Here is a 16,950-nt window from a genome sequence, read left to right on the forward strand (position 1 = left end):
AAAATGAATGCAGGTAGTAAGGTACGGCTGGCTACTAGAATGTGCCTCATGCTTGAGGGGCCAAAGTAGGAAAGTTTGACTCCACTGCTCCGTAAGTGATGGGTCCTCAGATATGCACCAAAGGCTAATTTCAGGAACATGTGAAACAAAGATTGCTATTTGTCCCATTATGTCCTATTATGTCCATTATGTCTTTCCTTTTTTAAAGTAATAGAAGTGCTAAGGTTATGCCTTTCTTACAACAAAGAGTAGTTATAGACTATGTACTCAACAATGAAATTTTACTAAAAGGGATAAATGTGATGTCTAGATATACAGTGCCCTTCAAAGAAAGGGATATGTTCTGTATTTCATTTTGCTTTCTCATTTGAGCATCTGAGTCATGAATATGCCAATGACAAAAATAAGCACAAATCACAGGGAATGAAAGATGGCTAGATGTCTGAGTGACGTGGTGAATCCTCAAATCCCTGGGCTACCTGTGGATTAAAGCAACCTATTGAGAAGTCTATTTTGGACTTTTACATAAGTGAGGAATAAATTTCTATCTCATATAAGAGACAGATATTCTGGTCAATGGTATAGTACTGAAGAGGTTAGGGTAATTAAAACAAGAGGCTCTAATAAGTATATTCAAATTTTCAGTGGCTTAACAAAAAATAATTTGTACATTAAGTCTAAAATTGATGTGCTTTCCTATTTTATATCCAGACCCTCTGCTGGTACTCTAAGGTCAGCATTCAGTGTGCCAGGCTCCTTCCATCATCCATCTCCACGAGTTTAAATCTGTGGTTTCACGGGCAATATATTTATTCATCCACACAAACCAGTGGAAAAGAGAAAGGCCATGGGATGCTTCTCTGAGCTGGGCTAGGAAGTGCTAGAAGCCCCTGCTGCTCCACATCTACACCAAATTACAAGCAAAGCTGGGGAGAACAGTGAGGATCTGAGCACAAGGAAGAAACAGGTGTGCAACCAGTTCCCTGGGCTCTGTCACAGCATTCAAACCAATTAAAGCGATTATAGATGCTTTTCACAAAGAAAACTTTTGCTTATTCAGTTATTATCTATGTTTTATTTGAGACATTGCCTCCATTTTAGCAAGATCTTAGCATATACATTAATTACCCACCTTACCACCTAGCTCAGGCTCTATGTAAAAATGTGAAGCAACATCAGAAAATCTATGTCAGCAATTATTAAACATCATCCATAGTTTTGTGTCTAGACTTCTATGACTTTCTGAATAGTGATGATAATTTCAGGAAGCATACATAAACTGCAGTATCAGAGTATCATAATTTTGGGTATCTAAGAATGTAGTGAAAAGATAATAACAGAATAAAAATCAGTAATACAAATGAGAATATTGAAGAGTACCGTATCATAAAAATCAGTCCCAGGTCCTATGAACAAGCTCTCTGTGATACAAAATAATTAAAAAAAGAAAAAAAAGTACATTTGGCATCCTTTTAATCTCAGGCTACTGATGTGATCTTATATGAGCCACAATGAATTTTACAAAGACATTTTCCACAATTAAAATTTTAATAGTTTATAATGTGCATCTATTTTAAATATGTAAACACTTTATTAAATTATAGTTCCTGTCCTTTCTGAGAAAGATTTCCATATGAAACATAAGGTTTGGAGACCATTTCAAAATGTACAAGTCACTAAAATATTCAGAAGTTTTTAATAGTTGGGGGAAAATCATTTTTATCGTGCTTGAATAAGTTAGCTAACAGGATTTTTCTCTCATATCTTTATAAAACTCCCATAGGGGATAAAAACAAGCTCAGGAAGTTTCAGTCAACAGTGTAAATTCGAAGTTCATGTTAAATAAGCCATAGAAAACTGCACTTCAGAATGAAATTACTATCTCAGCTGTTATCATGTGTTTCCATAGTACGTTTACAATAATAGCTATATTTTATAATAACATCATATCAAGTAAGTTATACTTTTTTCTTTTTAAATTTAACTAACCTGCTGCAGGAGACCTTTTAAAAAATCAAGCACAGTTCCTAATCTTTCTTTCATTTTTCTAACCTCAAAATATAATTTGGCAATAATTATCAATACTCTAGGGATCATAAAGCATAAAATTACTGTAAAAAGATGGACCAGTAAAACTGACATGTTCCTAAGCCTATTACTTTTTTAAAATATGCTTTTAAAAGATGGTATAATCTAATAAATATTTGTAATGGAGTTGTTCCAGAAAAAAAATCTTAGGACTGCTTGACTTGGAGTCTTGTCTTAATGAAGAAAGAAAGCAGGAGCAACAGCTACAGAGTTTCCCAGCTCTCAGAGGAGGGCACTTATTTTTTCAGCAAAAAGATCATTTAAGTCCTTCAACATACATTAAGAGCAGGATAGCGAGAAAATGAAATCTATGGTTTCATGGGTAAGAAACACAACATATATGAGCAACTTGCATCCTAAAACACATATACTTGTAACACCAGGAATTGAAATATTGTGGGATGATACCTAACAGTGTAAGTATGGGACACTCTGGGAGAATAGAAGAGACCAAGCCTCTTTATGAAAGCATCAAAAAGCTGAAGAAAATAGCATCAAAGAACTCAAGGATATACAGGTTGTAGCCAATATAAGGGAAGTGGGAGCAGAGAGAATGTCCAGGCACATGTGAAATGAGACACCACAGAGTTCTAGAGATTGAGAGAAAGTGAGAAAGGAAGAAGGAGGAGGAGGAAGAGGAAGAAAAAGAAGAGGAAGGGGGAGAAGGGAAGGAAGGAAGGAAAAAACACAAATTTGAAAAGGCCTTATGCATGAATTTGAACATAATTTAAAGTGAAATGGTTAAATATTGCTCTTGAAAAACAATACTGAAGGTATCTTTGTTGGCTCCTTTCAACAATGCTAACATAATCCCATGAGATACAAAATTCAGCATTATATAGAACTTACAAATTATCAATGAAATCAATGTAATTTCAGAGCTTACACAGTGCAAAAAGTTTTTAGTATAACATGTCTCAAATGTTGCCCAGGATATAATAATACTGCACAATGACTGTTTTCCTGAAATTCAAATATACCTGGGTGTTTCGTTTTATTTTGTTTTACTCATTGAACTGGGTAGCCAGGGACATGTTATATATACACAAAAGATGATTTATTTGGATGGTGAACTAGGTGGCACAGAAATGATAATGGCTACGCATGGTACCTGTATTTGAATGCCAATTTGGATAAAAGGAACTTTGTAATGTTTTCAGAAACATTAATGAAGATTATTTTGCTCAACATAATACTTAAATCCCATAAATGCCTTTAAATAGTAACCACTGAGACAAAAACTTTGATTAAACACCAAGTTAAGCAAAATTGTTTTTATAGAGAAAAATAGGGATAACTGGCAATGTGAAAAAAATCATTAATTTTCTGTATGAATACATAAACATATACATATGCAATACATATATGCCAAATGCATATTTATATATTATGCTTTTTTATATGAAGATAAAAAATTATTGATTTCAGCATATTAAAGCCCAAGATTTTTGCTTGTTTAATCACTGGATGTTAAAACATAGATATATACTCCTAAAAAGCTAATGAATATTTTTATCCTTTAAATAACACAGCAAACAATTGTTAAAATTGTCAACATCCTCATAAAACAAATATAATAGCATGTAATTACTTTTTACTACTAACCTATTTTAGAAGAATGGGGTAGAAAAAATGAAAATATACGTGTTGCAATTCATAAGGAGAGGGATTTAATTATTCAACTAATATTTACAAAACACATTTTACATCCAAGATACTGAAGATAAATATGTGAATTAAACTGACATAATTCTCCTGGGGATTTCCATCAAGTGTAGAAACCACTGAAAAAATATATAAATCCACAAGACAATGACAAATGTGGATAAGGGCTCTGAAAGAGATGCACAGGTTAAGCATACAGAAGTTAAGGAAGGAACTAACAAACATATATCTAACAAAGAAGCGATCAAAAAATGTAGTAAGAAAAGTTCCCTGGGATATCAGGAACATGATACATAGGACAGAAAGATGTAAGGCAGCCAGTCCAGGCAAAGAAAGAATAGGTAGATTCATCCAATACAAAGGAGGCAGCATTTGCAATGTCTAAGAAATTAAAAGAAGGGCTCTGTGGCTTTGGCATGGTGATCAAAGGGCCAAGAGCACTGGATGACTATGATAGGACACAAAAACATAATAATTTTAGTTTAAAGTTAAAATGCAATGAAAAGCAATGCTGTCAATGATCATTCTGGTTGTTGTACAGAGAATGTATAGACACGGAAGACCTTTTGAGGTCGAATTTTCGAGAGGTGACTATCTTGATGATGGTGAAAGAAGACTTGGGTGATTTGGAATCAGAACTCTGACAGCGGAGTAAAAGGTGAACAGATCTGAAAAAAAGAGGAATAAAGGAGAATCCATCTCTATGAGAATAGAGCTCACCTCAGTGAAAAGGTGTGGATTGAAGGTATCAACTTTAGGGTTGTTAGTATACTTATGATATTTAAACCCACAGGGATGGGAAGAATCACTGGAGATGAAAACATAGAAGAAAAAAAAAGGAGTTCCAAGCCCTGAGCAACATGGACATGTAAAACCTCAGCTGAGAAACAAGGATAAGCAAAGACTGAGACAGTACAGCCACTAGGATGGGAAACAAACCCAGTTACAATGTTGCCACCAAAGCCTAGGTCTCTCTGTTACAAAAAAACAGACAGAATTTTCTTTTCAGAAAAAAAATTAATAGCTAGATTCTCCATCATTTTTACTGGCCTTCCCTTCTTCATTATGTGAAAACAAAGCTTACCTTTTGTACTTTGAATGGGATGATAAGAAATGGAAAAGCAAGTATGCTCCCGTCCTTTATCTCAGGTATCTGACAAGCTTTAATTAGTTTGCCAGTTGAGGGCTTCACGAGTGAATGTTATTCTGTCACTTTCTAGGCATCCTCATGCCTGGTACAATGGATTTTTTGGTCTCTAGTTCAGATAAGATTTCTATACTCCCCAACATATGAGCAATTTTGTTAGGTAGCAACTCATTCCTTAAAATTTTTGAATTGGCATGGATGAGATTTCATTGTCTTGTTTCAAGCATACAAAAATATCACTATTCTTCTCTAGCATTACTTTTATAAATTTAAGGTTAAATTCCATCTTTTCCATTGAAGATACTTGCTAAATATTCTCTAAATAAAAAATACAAGGGAAATAGATGTATGGCTTTATTTTATTGCTAAATACAATTTTGTAAAGTTATTAAATTGAGGTATTCATATGGGTGAACCATTTAATGAGGAAAATGTGTTTTAAATTTAACTTGTTTATTTCAATGTTAAGGTACTTGGTTAGGCCATGTATACCTGTCAGCAAACAGAAGATTTGGACCAGAAATAGGTAATGCAATAAGAAAAGACGATGCATTTTTTTTGAGACCAGGTCTTTCTGTGCAGTTCATGTTGGCCTTGAACTTACTATATACCCCAGGATGCCCGCAAACTCAGGGTGAACCTCCTGCCTCACTCTTTCAAGTGCTAGGATTACAGGTGTGTGCCACCACACCGGGAAAAGATACCATATATTCCTGTATATATTCTGTCCTCTTCAGATTATTACCTTTCCTCTTTATATAGTTAGCTCTACTTTTCTCACACCTTCAATTTATTACCTGACTCTTCCCATCTCACTCTATACATTCCCTGTGCTTGATGTACTAGCATCATCAGGATTTTCAGTCCATATTTCCCTAGGAACTTCAGAGGGACACTTGTTTTCTTGTATGATACCAGTCTTTCTTTTTTCATCTGTAAAAATCTTACCAAATTGAAGCAAGGAGTAAATAAAAACTGCTAAAAATACCTGGAAAGGCATGAGGCACTTAGTTACTACTAAAGAAGCATTAGCACCTCTCCTACTTTTCTTCTTAGAGGCTAGGATTATCTGTGGTCAGTTAGTCACATGTTTATGAAAAGGAGGTCCAAAGATCACAGTAGTAAGGACTTTAAAGCATAGACAAGATTCTAATGAAAATAATTTAGCAAACTTAATTCAGCATCTTGGACCACTCCTGTGAGACAGTCCCACAGTATTACTTGTAAGAGAACTCAGTGTAGGAGCTGAGCACTAGAAAGGTATCAAAGATGGAAAATCTGTTTCAAGATTAAAATAAGAAAATAAATTGAGGAGCATCTAGAACACACTTACACGGCTTCAAACTTTTATCTTCAACCAAATAGAATTTATTTTATCAGGATTCACAAAATAAATCACTATTTGAACTAGAAACTATTGAAAAGTAAACATTGTGATGGAAAAGAAGTCAGTTGTATCATTTAATGTAATTAACTTATATTTCCACCATCATGTTTTACTACTTAGTGTTGTGTACCCGAGGCTAATGGGATGAGAACAAAGGTAGATGCTGCCTGTTAACTGGGAGTGTATTTGTGCCAAACACAATGAAATGATTCCACGGTGGAATCACAACTATGACATGTGTTGGTTTTGCAGGTAGGCAGAAAAATGACTCATCTCATGGCTCAAGGTGGTGTGTGTTTTCCAAGCACAGAAGACCCTGAGGCAGAGCAATCACCACCACACTTACATCCCATGCAATAATGTCATCTCAGCAGAATGATTTCATTCATCAAATTAATCTCGGAGGGTTTTTGTTTTTATATTTTTGTAGTTATTCTGTAAAGTTATGGATAAACACATGTGCGCTACATAATTCCACATTTACACTACCACAATCTCACTTCAAGACTGAATCATTCTTTCCTTCCATCTCTCTTTTTTTCTGCTTAAAAAGCCTCTGTATATTAATCAGTCTTCAAAACATGGCCCGCACAGCTGGTCATATAACAGAAAGAGCATCACTCCCATCTGGTGGCAGACATTAAAATATTGAGGGTAATCCCCAAACAGTAATTAATCTAATTCCAAACCATACACTAGTCAATTAAATCTCTATTTCAGAAATGGTAAACACAATAACTGCCCAACAATCTACCATATGATCTCAATTTGAAGAAAAATTTCTAATATAACAACTAATTTAGGTATAGGTATCTACTGTGGAAACAAAGCAACTTACGAACTGTTTATATTACACAACAAAACCATATCTATAAAACAATAAAAGCAATTTATAATATATCAATTAAATATTAGTATATGAGATACAGGTAAATGTTTAAATCACAACCTATTTACCTATATTCAAATTGTTATATTTAAGTAAATATATATATATATTTTATACCTTTTTAAGAAGAAAAGCACAAAGGTTTTAAATAAACTTTATGTGGTACATTCATCCTCAAAAATTTTCTTTTAAAGAGAGATAAAATGAAACACTTTTTCAGGCAAGAAAAATATCGTCCAAAAATGAAAATGGAACCTGATATGCAAATAATTAAGTAAATAAACATAAAATGAGAAAAAAATGCTTATAAATTGGTTAATCCTATGATACATAATTTAATCAAAGAAGCAAACAGGCTTAATAGAGTTTGCATCTTGGTTTTTAGCACATCCTTTAACTTTCATACCTTCTCAGTCCAATGACAAAAATGCATGCACTATTGACTGTAACGCTGTAGTGTTACCATAGAAACCACCCAAATGTATTAATCATTGAATCTCATGAATAAATCATGAATTAAAATGTTTCTCAATAATAATATTCTCTGGAGAGATGGGAAGAGTACAAAGATACCTCATATTTAGATTCTTTTGGTAGACATGTACATAAAACACATTTGTAAATCGTTAAAGTGGGCGGGGAAGTTGTCAAAAATTACTTCATTTCTGCACGTAACTTTATTTCTGGAGTCAGCTTCGACTCTAAATTCCCTTAATTTAAACCTAAACTTCTTGTTCCCCTGACTTTTTAATCACCCGGGGAATTTACTGTTTTGGGTCACAAAAAGATGACTCCTTTTATAACAAATTAGTATAGAAAAAAGATTAAAGTTAAGCACTTTTTAAAACTAGCAAACTGAAAATTAAAATTTAAAGTATATACATTTCTAATCATTTAGCTTTTGAAATAATTATTATCTTTTGGAGTAAAAATTTAAAATGTTCAACTGTAGAATTCACCAGAGCTTAACTTCACAGGGCTCCACTGAATTTACTTAAAATATCAGAAATGATTAAGGATAGTTTCTTGTATTAGGAACTTTCTTTCCTATCAAGCTAATTTAGAACAGCTCATTAACCGTCAATAGTATTAGTTCATCAGATGCTTAGTGCTATTTTTCAAGTTGTAGATTCATCTTGTATAAGGAAATAAAGAACAAAATTTTAGCAAGTTCAATTCTGTCCTACTTCGATAGCCTATACTTTGTTAGTTTACTAATTATGAAGGTGGAATTCCCAATAAATTTAGAGGTTTCTGATTTAATTATCTTTGATTAAATATAAGAAGCAAATAATTCTTCTCATATATTTATAAATATGCTGTTTGTTTTTTAGTGCTGGAGAGTGAACTCAAGGCCTAGTGCCCGACAGATAAAGTCTTTACAAGTGAGCTACATCCCTAGCTCTATATCTGAATAAAATTCTTCTTCTAAAAATACATTCAATAAATCCCTGTGTTTGGTATGGCACCCTTATTCTAAAAAGTACAAAGACATTAACATCAAGTAGTGAAAAATATGGTATTGAGAGTAAACCTATATTACTATAAGCATAGTGTTAGATATTTCTACAGTCACTTTAAGGCTCAATGTTACTTATCCTTGAATAATGTTATAAGATATAAATTATCTCTATTTTACACTTCAAGAAAGATTAAGTAACTTATTCCAAGCATCAGCATAAATATAGTCAGTTAAGTCTCCCAGACTCTAAAGTCTGTGCATACATAATTTATATTCCAATAGTATAATAAAATTAAAAATTTGGAAATAAAACAAAACTATAAAATTCATGGGATTTCATACAAAAATAATTAGACTTACTATTTTCTGTTGTGAAGGGAATGTTTTGCTCTTTTGATTTCTAGTTATTTACAATTGATGATAATTATGTATTTTGTATATTGATATGTATATACAACTCAACTCCTTGTATTTTCAATACTATTAAATCCTATCACAAAGAAGATTAGATTTGTCCTATTACAAACTTTATGTGATAAATTCCTTTATTTATTATTAGTTTAGTTAGAAATAAATGTATAATTTTATCAAATCTTTAAAAATATTTAATGGTGTAATATTTTGATATGCTGAAATATTTTTAATGTCATTTGATAATAGGTCACCTGTATTTTCTTTTAAAATAATATTTTGCTATATATACTAATCTTTGGATGCATTGCTAGGAGCTAGTTATTCATATTTTCTGTGGGGATTTTTGCATTTAAACAGAAATGAGAGTCATTGTATTTTTCTTTAAAAATAATTTTTTAAGTGTCTCCAATTTTTAACATTAAATTTATGATTCTCTGAAATTTCTTCATATTTTCTATAATAAAAATATTTTAAATAGTTACACAATTATCTGTTCTTTAAATGTCTGGTAATATTGAGTTCTGCATCCAAGTGTCATGATGTTTTTGGTAATAAATGTTTAAAAAGCTTTCCACTTTCTCTTGGATATATATCTCTGGGTAATTTAAATATTTCTAGAACTCTTTCCCTTTGTTTTAGTTGTCTCTGTTTCATCAATGTAAAGTAATCTGAAAGAATATCATGTGCTACTCCACACAATTTGAATTATGGGAAATATACAGTGAAAGAAGGTATACAATTATAAACAAGAAAGAAGAAATAAGCCCAGAAAAAAGAGGGGGTTTAGTAGCCATTTTTAAGATGAATCATGTTTTGAATTAATTTAGCCCTTTTTACTTGGTATGTTCTATTCTACAGATTCCAGTCTTCACTGCTATTAAATTTTGGTTTCCTAGTTCCTTTCAATACCCTTTTTTGCTGTTTCTTAAAGAAGTATTTAGTTTGATTTCATCCTCTTTTGATGAGAAAGGTATTTAATGCTCCTTCTAATGAGTTCTAAATTTTTTAATAATCTTGTTTTTCAGTTTTCTCATAAAGTTGCCTAGCACAGTGTTTTTGTTTTTCAATAAAGTTTATTATCACAAAATGTGATCCATTAAAAACTCTTTTTTAAAAATTTATAAAAAGCTCCAGCATCCTTTTCAAGGACTAAACTTCCTAAAATGAATTCTATTCATCTGCACCATCATGATTTCTATAGTATAAAATATTTTAAAAGGAATATTGCTGTCTCCACATTGTAAGATAAATGTGTACCCCTCATACAAATCCTTACTAAAGTGAGGTAAAGTTTTGTTGGATACTTTAAATATTTATCAATAGTAAATTTGTAATGCCATTTTTCCTATCACCATGGATGAATATACTTAGAATTTTTTTCTGCTGTTTTCATTTTATTCCTTATCTTTTCCTTCCTTATTAGAAACTGTGGGATAGCTAAAGGCATACGTGTATCACTGAGTATTACTGCAAATTTTATTCAATTCATAAAGTTATGTCTGTCATTTAATTTTCTCTCTCAGTTCCACATTTTCCTTTAAATGTTAATTATGGAGTTTTTATCTAATATTTCTTTGTCCTCCTTTCTTATCCACAAGTCCTCCAAAATCAACAGTGACATCCATCCTATTATTAAAGTTTCGCTCCACAGGAAGGAGTGGTGGAATCTTCATAATACAGCCATAATATTACAGGAAAATAATGTCACAAAAAGGTCCACTTAAAAATAACATTTGTAAAAGTTTTTTTTCAAACCATGGTAAGAACATGACCAATTGAAGTATTTAGATATTAGGAGATCTTCTTAGATATTAGGCAGGATCTATCCAATTTCCTGAGTTTTAAGCATTCTACCTTAATAATTAAACTGGTAGGAAGCAGCCAGTTTACTACCTTTACTTTGAAAAAGATATTTTAATATACTACTTTTATCTGACAAAAACTTTAGATAACTAGACTAAAAAATGAATGGAAATTATAATTTTAATTGTAATCTTGTATATGCTATTCTTTAGATGAGCTGAAATTGAAAGCAAAATATAAATATATGAATTTTTTTAGGAACTGAAAGCCAGAATAAGTGTCATGTTGTACAGTACTTACCCAGTATTGATTTACAACAAGTATGAGCCTTAACATATAATATATATGATATATATGTTGTTTCCAATAGCATAGGAAAAAAAACTGGAAACTAACTTTATTCAACATGTCCTGTATTCCACCAGGTGCTATGTGTGTATACTGTAGCACATTTAATCTGTATGACAAGCATTAAATATATTTATATGTATGATGAAATGAAAGTTTAGAGGTTGGGAAAAGATCACTCAGTATTTTTTCTCTCTCTCTATATATAAAACATACTATGCATATTATACATAATGTATATTATACAAAATATGCATATTATACATAATATGTATAGTACACAAAATATGTATATGCTTATTTTTATCCCATAACTTTATTGGTACATTTTAAGTATACATTATGATCATATTCATCACTGTGAATCTATACTTGTGCAAGATATATCTTGGTTCTTGTTTTTTTCCCATTCCCATTCCCTCCCTTCCACCCCTCCACACCACCCTATTTACAAAAGCTTTCTTTCCTTTTTTTCCTTTTCTCATATGTTTTTCTTTCCCTGTTTTCCTTTCCCCCACTCTCCCCTACTTCCCTTCCCCTTTGAACCTTTTCTTCCTATTTCACATTATCTATTATACATTTTGGTTCTCATTTACATTTTCAGTTTCTCATACCAGATATTTATATATGTGTGTCCTATTTATTTCACTTAAGAGTACTTAAGAGTATGGCATCAATGTGCATCCATTTAGCTATAAATGTCTCTAGTTTCTCATTCTATATGGCTGAGTAGTACTCCATTTTATATTAAAAAAAAATACATCTTCTTTATCCAGTCACTAATTGATGGGCAACTGGGCTGTTTCCAAGTTTTAGCTTTTACAAATTGTGTCACTATAAACATGAATGCATATATATCATGCACATATATGAGTGCACATATATGTGGTATGATTCTTTTAAATTTTTTGCCAAGATACCCAGCAGGGAAATAGCTAGGTCAAATGGGACCTCTAATCCTAAATTTTTGAGGTATCTCTATATTGTTTTCCACAGTGGTGGCACCAGTCTGCACTTGCACCAACAATGGAGAAGGATTCCTTTCTCCCCACAACCCCACCAGCATTTGTTATTGGTTTGTTTCTTGACAACAGCCATTGTTTCTGGAGTGAGGTGGAATCTCAGAATTGTTTCCATTTTCATCTCTTGAATAACCAGTGATATGGAGCATTTTTTCATATGTTTACTTGCTCTTCTACTTCTTCATCAGAGAAATGTCTGTTAGTTTCAGATGCCCATATTTTGGATTGGGTCTTTAAATTTGGGAGGTCTGATTTTGTTAAAATTCCTTATATATTCTAGAAAGTAGACCTTTGTCTGAGAAACAGCTAATAAAATTTTTTTCCCACATTGTGGGTTTTTTGTCATTCTATTGGTGGTTTCTCTTGCTGTGCAGAAGCTTTTTAATAAGATGAGATTCGGTTGTTAATTCATTGTACTAGTTCCCATGTGAGTGAGGTTTTGTTCATAAAGTTTTTTCCTATGCCAATGTTTTCAAGAGTTCTACCTAATCTATCTTCTAGCAGGTTTGGTTTTTCTGTTTTAATATTTAGATCTTTGATCCATTTCCATTTTAGTCTAGTTTATGGTGAGAGATATGGGTCTAGTTTTAATCTTTGCCAAGTTGAAACCCAGTTTTTCCAGCACCATTTATTAAAGTGGCTAACTTTCCTCCAGTGAGGGTGTTGGGCTCCTTTGTCAAAGATGAGGTGGCTGAGTGTGTCTGGAGTTAATTCTGGGTCTTCTAACCTGTTCCATTGATCTTAGGGTCTGTTTCTTTGCCAGTACCATGCTGTTTTTATCACAGTATCTTTGTAGTATAGTTTCTAGTTGGGGGTTGTGATACACCTTACCTTGTCTATGTTGCCTAGAACTGTTTTTGCTATTCTAAGTCTCTTCGGGTTCCAAATGAATTTTTGGATTGTTTTCTCTAATTCTGTGAAATATGCTGTTAGAATTTCAATTGGGATTGCACTGAATCTATATAACAGTTTTGGAAGTATGGCCATTTTCACTATATTGGTTCTTCCTACTCAAGAACAAGGGATGTCTTTCCATTTTCTGATATCCTCTTTGATCTCTCTTTTCAGAGTACTATAGTTTTCAAAGTGAAGGTCTTTTACTTCCTCTTTTAGATTGATTCCTAGATACTTCATTTTTTGGGATGCTATTGTTAAAAGAACCATTTCCCCACTTTCTCTGTCAATGAGTCTGTTACATTTGTATAAGAAAGCAATTGTTTATTGAATGTTGACCTTATATCCAGCCACTCTACTGAATTTGGTTATTAAATCTAGACATCTTTTGGTAGAATTTTTGGGGTATTCTATGTAAATTATCCTGTCATCTGCAAATAATGACATTTTAACTTCTTCCTTTCCTATCTTTATTCCTTTTATTTATTTCTCTTGTCTAATTGCTGTGGCTAATAGATCACTCAGTCTTTAACTGGTCTTGTGGAAGTATATTTCAGGCCAGATTCCTATAACTGCAAAATATCTTTTAAACCAATTATTTTCAAATTACCTGTGATAAGAGCTTGTTATTGTTATTCAAGTGTCTAACATATCAAAATTTAAATAACAAAATGAATAATGAAAAGTTTTAAAATGATAAAAATATGAGTCCAAATTTTACGTTAAGTTTTCATGGAAAAATATAGCCTGTCTTACTGCTACAAAGATTTCTAAATACTTGTGTTCAATTTGTGCTTACTGCCAAACATTAACAAAAAATTCATGGATCAGGCCAAGTCCACAGTCCAAAACACGAGTAAGTAGCCAAATCTAAGATCTTATCACTGTCAGACATTTCTTACAGAAACTTTTATAGAATCACAACCAAATAAAAGTATCCATGAATGTAATGAAATATTTCCCTGACGATATATAAAAATGTCCCATTCAAATCTCTGAAAGTTGTTAATGTATTACTTTAAATGGCCAGGCTTTGCAGGTGTGATTAGGTTAAAGATGTCAACCTGGGAAACTTATCCTGGAATATCTTGGTGGACCAAGTGTAATCACAACGTCCTCATAATACAGAAACAGTAGAGTTAAGTCAGAAATGGAGGTGTGACAGTAAAAGCTAACATTAGAGAGATTTAGGTGAACAAGATATATGAAGAAGCAGTCAATTGCATGACCGGAAAACATTTTGCCAGTCTCTGTGAGGACAAAAAGCTCAGAGAATTCAATCATATGCATTTTTCTGTGAGGACGTTAGGTATGTGATTCATGGACTTCCTTAGTCATTTCAACAGTGGGCAAAAATGGAGATGAGATTCTTTCCAAGAAGGATCTGTGGAGGAGACTGTTTTTTAATGGAATGAATCCCAGATATATATGGGAAAAACATTGTCAGCTTCAATTTAAATGGGTAGAGAAAAGATGATAGTCCAAAAAAGGTGGTTGGATTACAAAACTTCCACCTGCAGGAATTAGATTGAGAAAAATACTCAGTTGATGGTTATATGGAGCTCTTCAGGAAAAAGAAATGATTCAGAGGATGGAGGTCCTGGAGGGCTGAAACTCAAACCACAAAGTGTTATTGACAAGCCTGTAAACCCAACAATTTACCTGGTGGATTTATAAATGTATTGAAACTGATGATTCTTTTTCTTTGCACTTTCTACTTTTTCTAACTGGAACATCTATAATAGTTACCTTTTGTCTGTCCCATCATTTTATTTGGGGAGCATATAAATTGCTTTGTACTTTTACAGGTATACAACTAAAGAGGACCTTTGCTTGTGCATAGATTACAGGTTCTTACCTACATCTAATTTAAATGATTTAAATGATAAGATTTGACACATTTAAGCTGATGAAATTATGTGAGATATTTTTACTTGAGTTGATCCTATAATGCATTGAAACTTTTTGGGACCTGGAGATGTAGTGCATATGTTTTGCACATGGGAAAAATATCAATCTTTGGGGCCAGAAGGCAGACAGGGAATAGGCTGAATAATGCTCCTCCCTCCCCAAGCATCACTGTTCTAATCCTCAGAATCTCTAAATATGTTACCTTAAATGTCAAAAGGAACTTGCCATGTGTGATTAGGTTAAGGCCTTTGAGATGGGAAGATTTTGTGGCACATCTTGGAGGGTCCAACCTAATAACAGAGTCCTTGTAAAAAGGCTATAGGAGGCTCAATATCAGAGAAGAGATGTGACCAGAGAAGCAGAGGTCAAAGCAACAAAGAAATTTGAAGTGCTATATGGCTGGCCTTGAGTATGAGAGAAAAGGTCAAAGAAGACAAAATGGCTCCTACTGTATAAGCTGGAAATGACAAGGAAAAGGCTTTCTGCTAGAGCCTCCAGAAAGAATACAGCCCTGCCAATACTTCAACTTTGATTTTCTGACCTTCAACCAAAATAAATAAATCTGTGTTGCTTTAAAACATTAATTGAATGGTAATCTTGTATAGCAGCTACAGCAAACATAGCCTCTTAATTTGGTATAACAATTTTCTACAAATATACCATAAAAGCCTGAAGTTTGATATTTCAGGAATTTCAGAGTTCACATAACAAAGAACATGTTTCACAAGACACAAAGCATTGACTTTCAAAATTCGAAATCCTGATGATATATAAAAAAATATATTATATATATATATATATATATAATATATATATATATATTTTTTTGGTGCCAGGGATTGAACTCGGTTCCTTGCGCTTGTGCAGCAGGCGGTGAAACCACTGAGCTAAATCCCCGGACCCTGATGATATATTTTTGTTGTTGACAGTCATTTTGTGGAAATGTAACAACTATGACAACACAAAAATGGAACATCTCATCATTTCAACAGGATGAATTGTGCCTTGTAAACTGAAAGAAAAGTTATTCAATAAATATACATCACTCTTAAATAGTCAATGCAGTTTTTCCTAATTGTGCAATAGCATCTAGAAGTTGAGTTAGGAATAGTTTATTTAGAGTTTGAATCCATTACTGCAAATGATGGTCCTTTTCAGCAAGGTACCCCTCTTCAATTATCTCATCAACTTAATTTCAGAAATTGTATGAATAGCTTTTAAAACCCACTGTATTTCTTACAGAGCAATGAGATAATCCATGACTCAGGAAATAACATATTCAGTAATCACTCTGTGGCATGATTTATTCTTTTTTTTTTTTTTGGTACCAGGGATCAAACTGAGGACCTTGCACTTGTTAGGCAGGCTGCAGAACCACTGAGCTAAACCCCTGGTCCCATGATTTATTCTTTATTAAGGTTTAAAAAATATTTTGGAGGTTCATGACAGAAAAATATACATGTTTGAAGCATCCCTTACCTGTGTAACAAGTGGCTCCAACAGTCTTTCCACTGTTAGTGTCCTGATTTCCAAACTTTTGGGGTCCCATTTTAAAATGATAGGTGAAGTTGCCGAAGTCATGCTCCCTATGGGAATACATACTATCAGTAAGAAATAATGATCATGGAAACAAATTATTACTTTGAAGGATCAAAATGAATACCACTGAGACTTAAGAGTATATCTGAAGATTATGTATTTGGTCCAATTGTGTGACCTTAGAGAATGGAAATCCAGAACCAGTATAAAGTGAGGTGTAATGCTGGTATCATAAGAAAAATATAAGCATCCTGGGCATATCTGTGCACCTTAGGCCAAATCCTGGACCTGGTTACCACTAAAATATTTATTCATCTAACATTTAGTACATATACCTATTTGCTATCTGCTGGAAAAGACTTTGGTCTTGACCTTAAAAGA

The 16,950-nt window shown here is 32.8% G+C and overlaps 1 protein-coding gene across 9 annotated transcripts in view; it reads right to left on the reverse strand.

Moving 5' to 3' along the window:
* Ctnna2 (catenin alpha 2) overlaps positions 1–16,950 on the reverse strand; it is a 1,179,603-nt gene that overhangs the window by 1,029,312 nt on the left and 133,341 nt on the right. For all 9 annotated transcript variants that reach the window (XM_004844636.4, XM_004844634.4, XM_087201964.1 and 6 more), the window contains exon 2: positions 16,510–16,616. In XM_004844636.4, the coding sequence (XP_004844693.1) occupies positions 16,510–16,611 (102 nt within the window). In that variant the 5' untranslated portion in view covers positions 16,612–16,616. The remainder of the gene's footprint in view (positions 1–16,509; positions 16,617–16,950) is intronic.

Source organism: Heterocephalus glaber, unplaced genomic scaffold (assembly GCF_053883595.1).
Source record: "Heterocephalus glaber isolate CG9 unplaced genomic scaffold, H.glaber_assembly_v1.0 deba00000470, whole genome shotgun sequence".
Lineage (NCBI taxonomy): Eukaryota > Metazoa > Chordata > Mammalia > Rodentia > Bathyergidae > Heterocephalus > Heterocephalus glaber.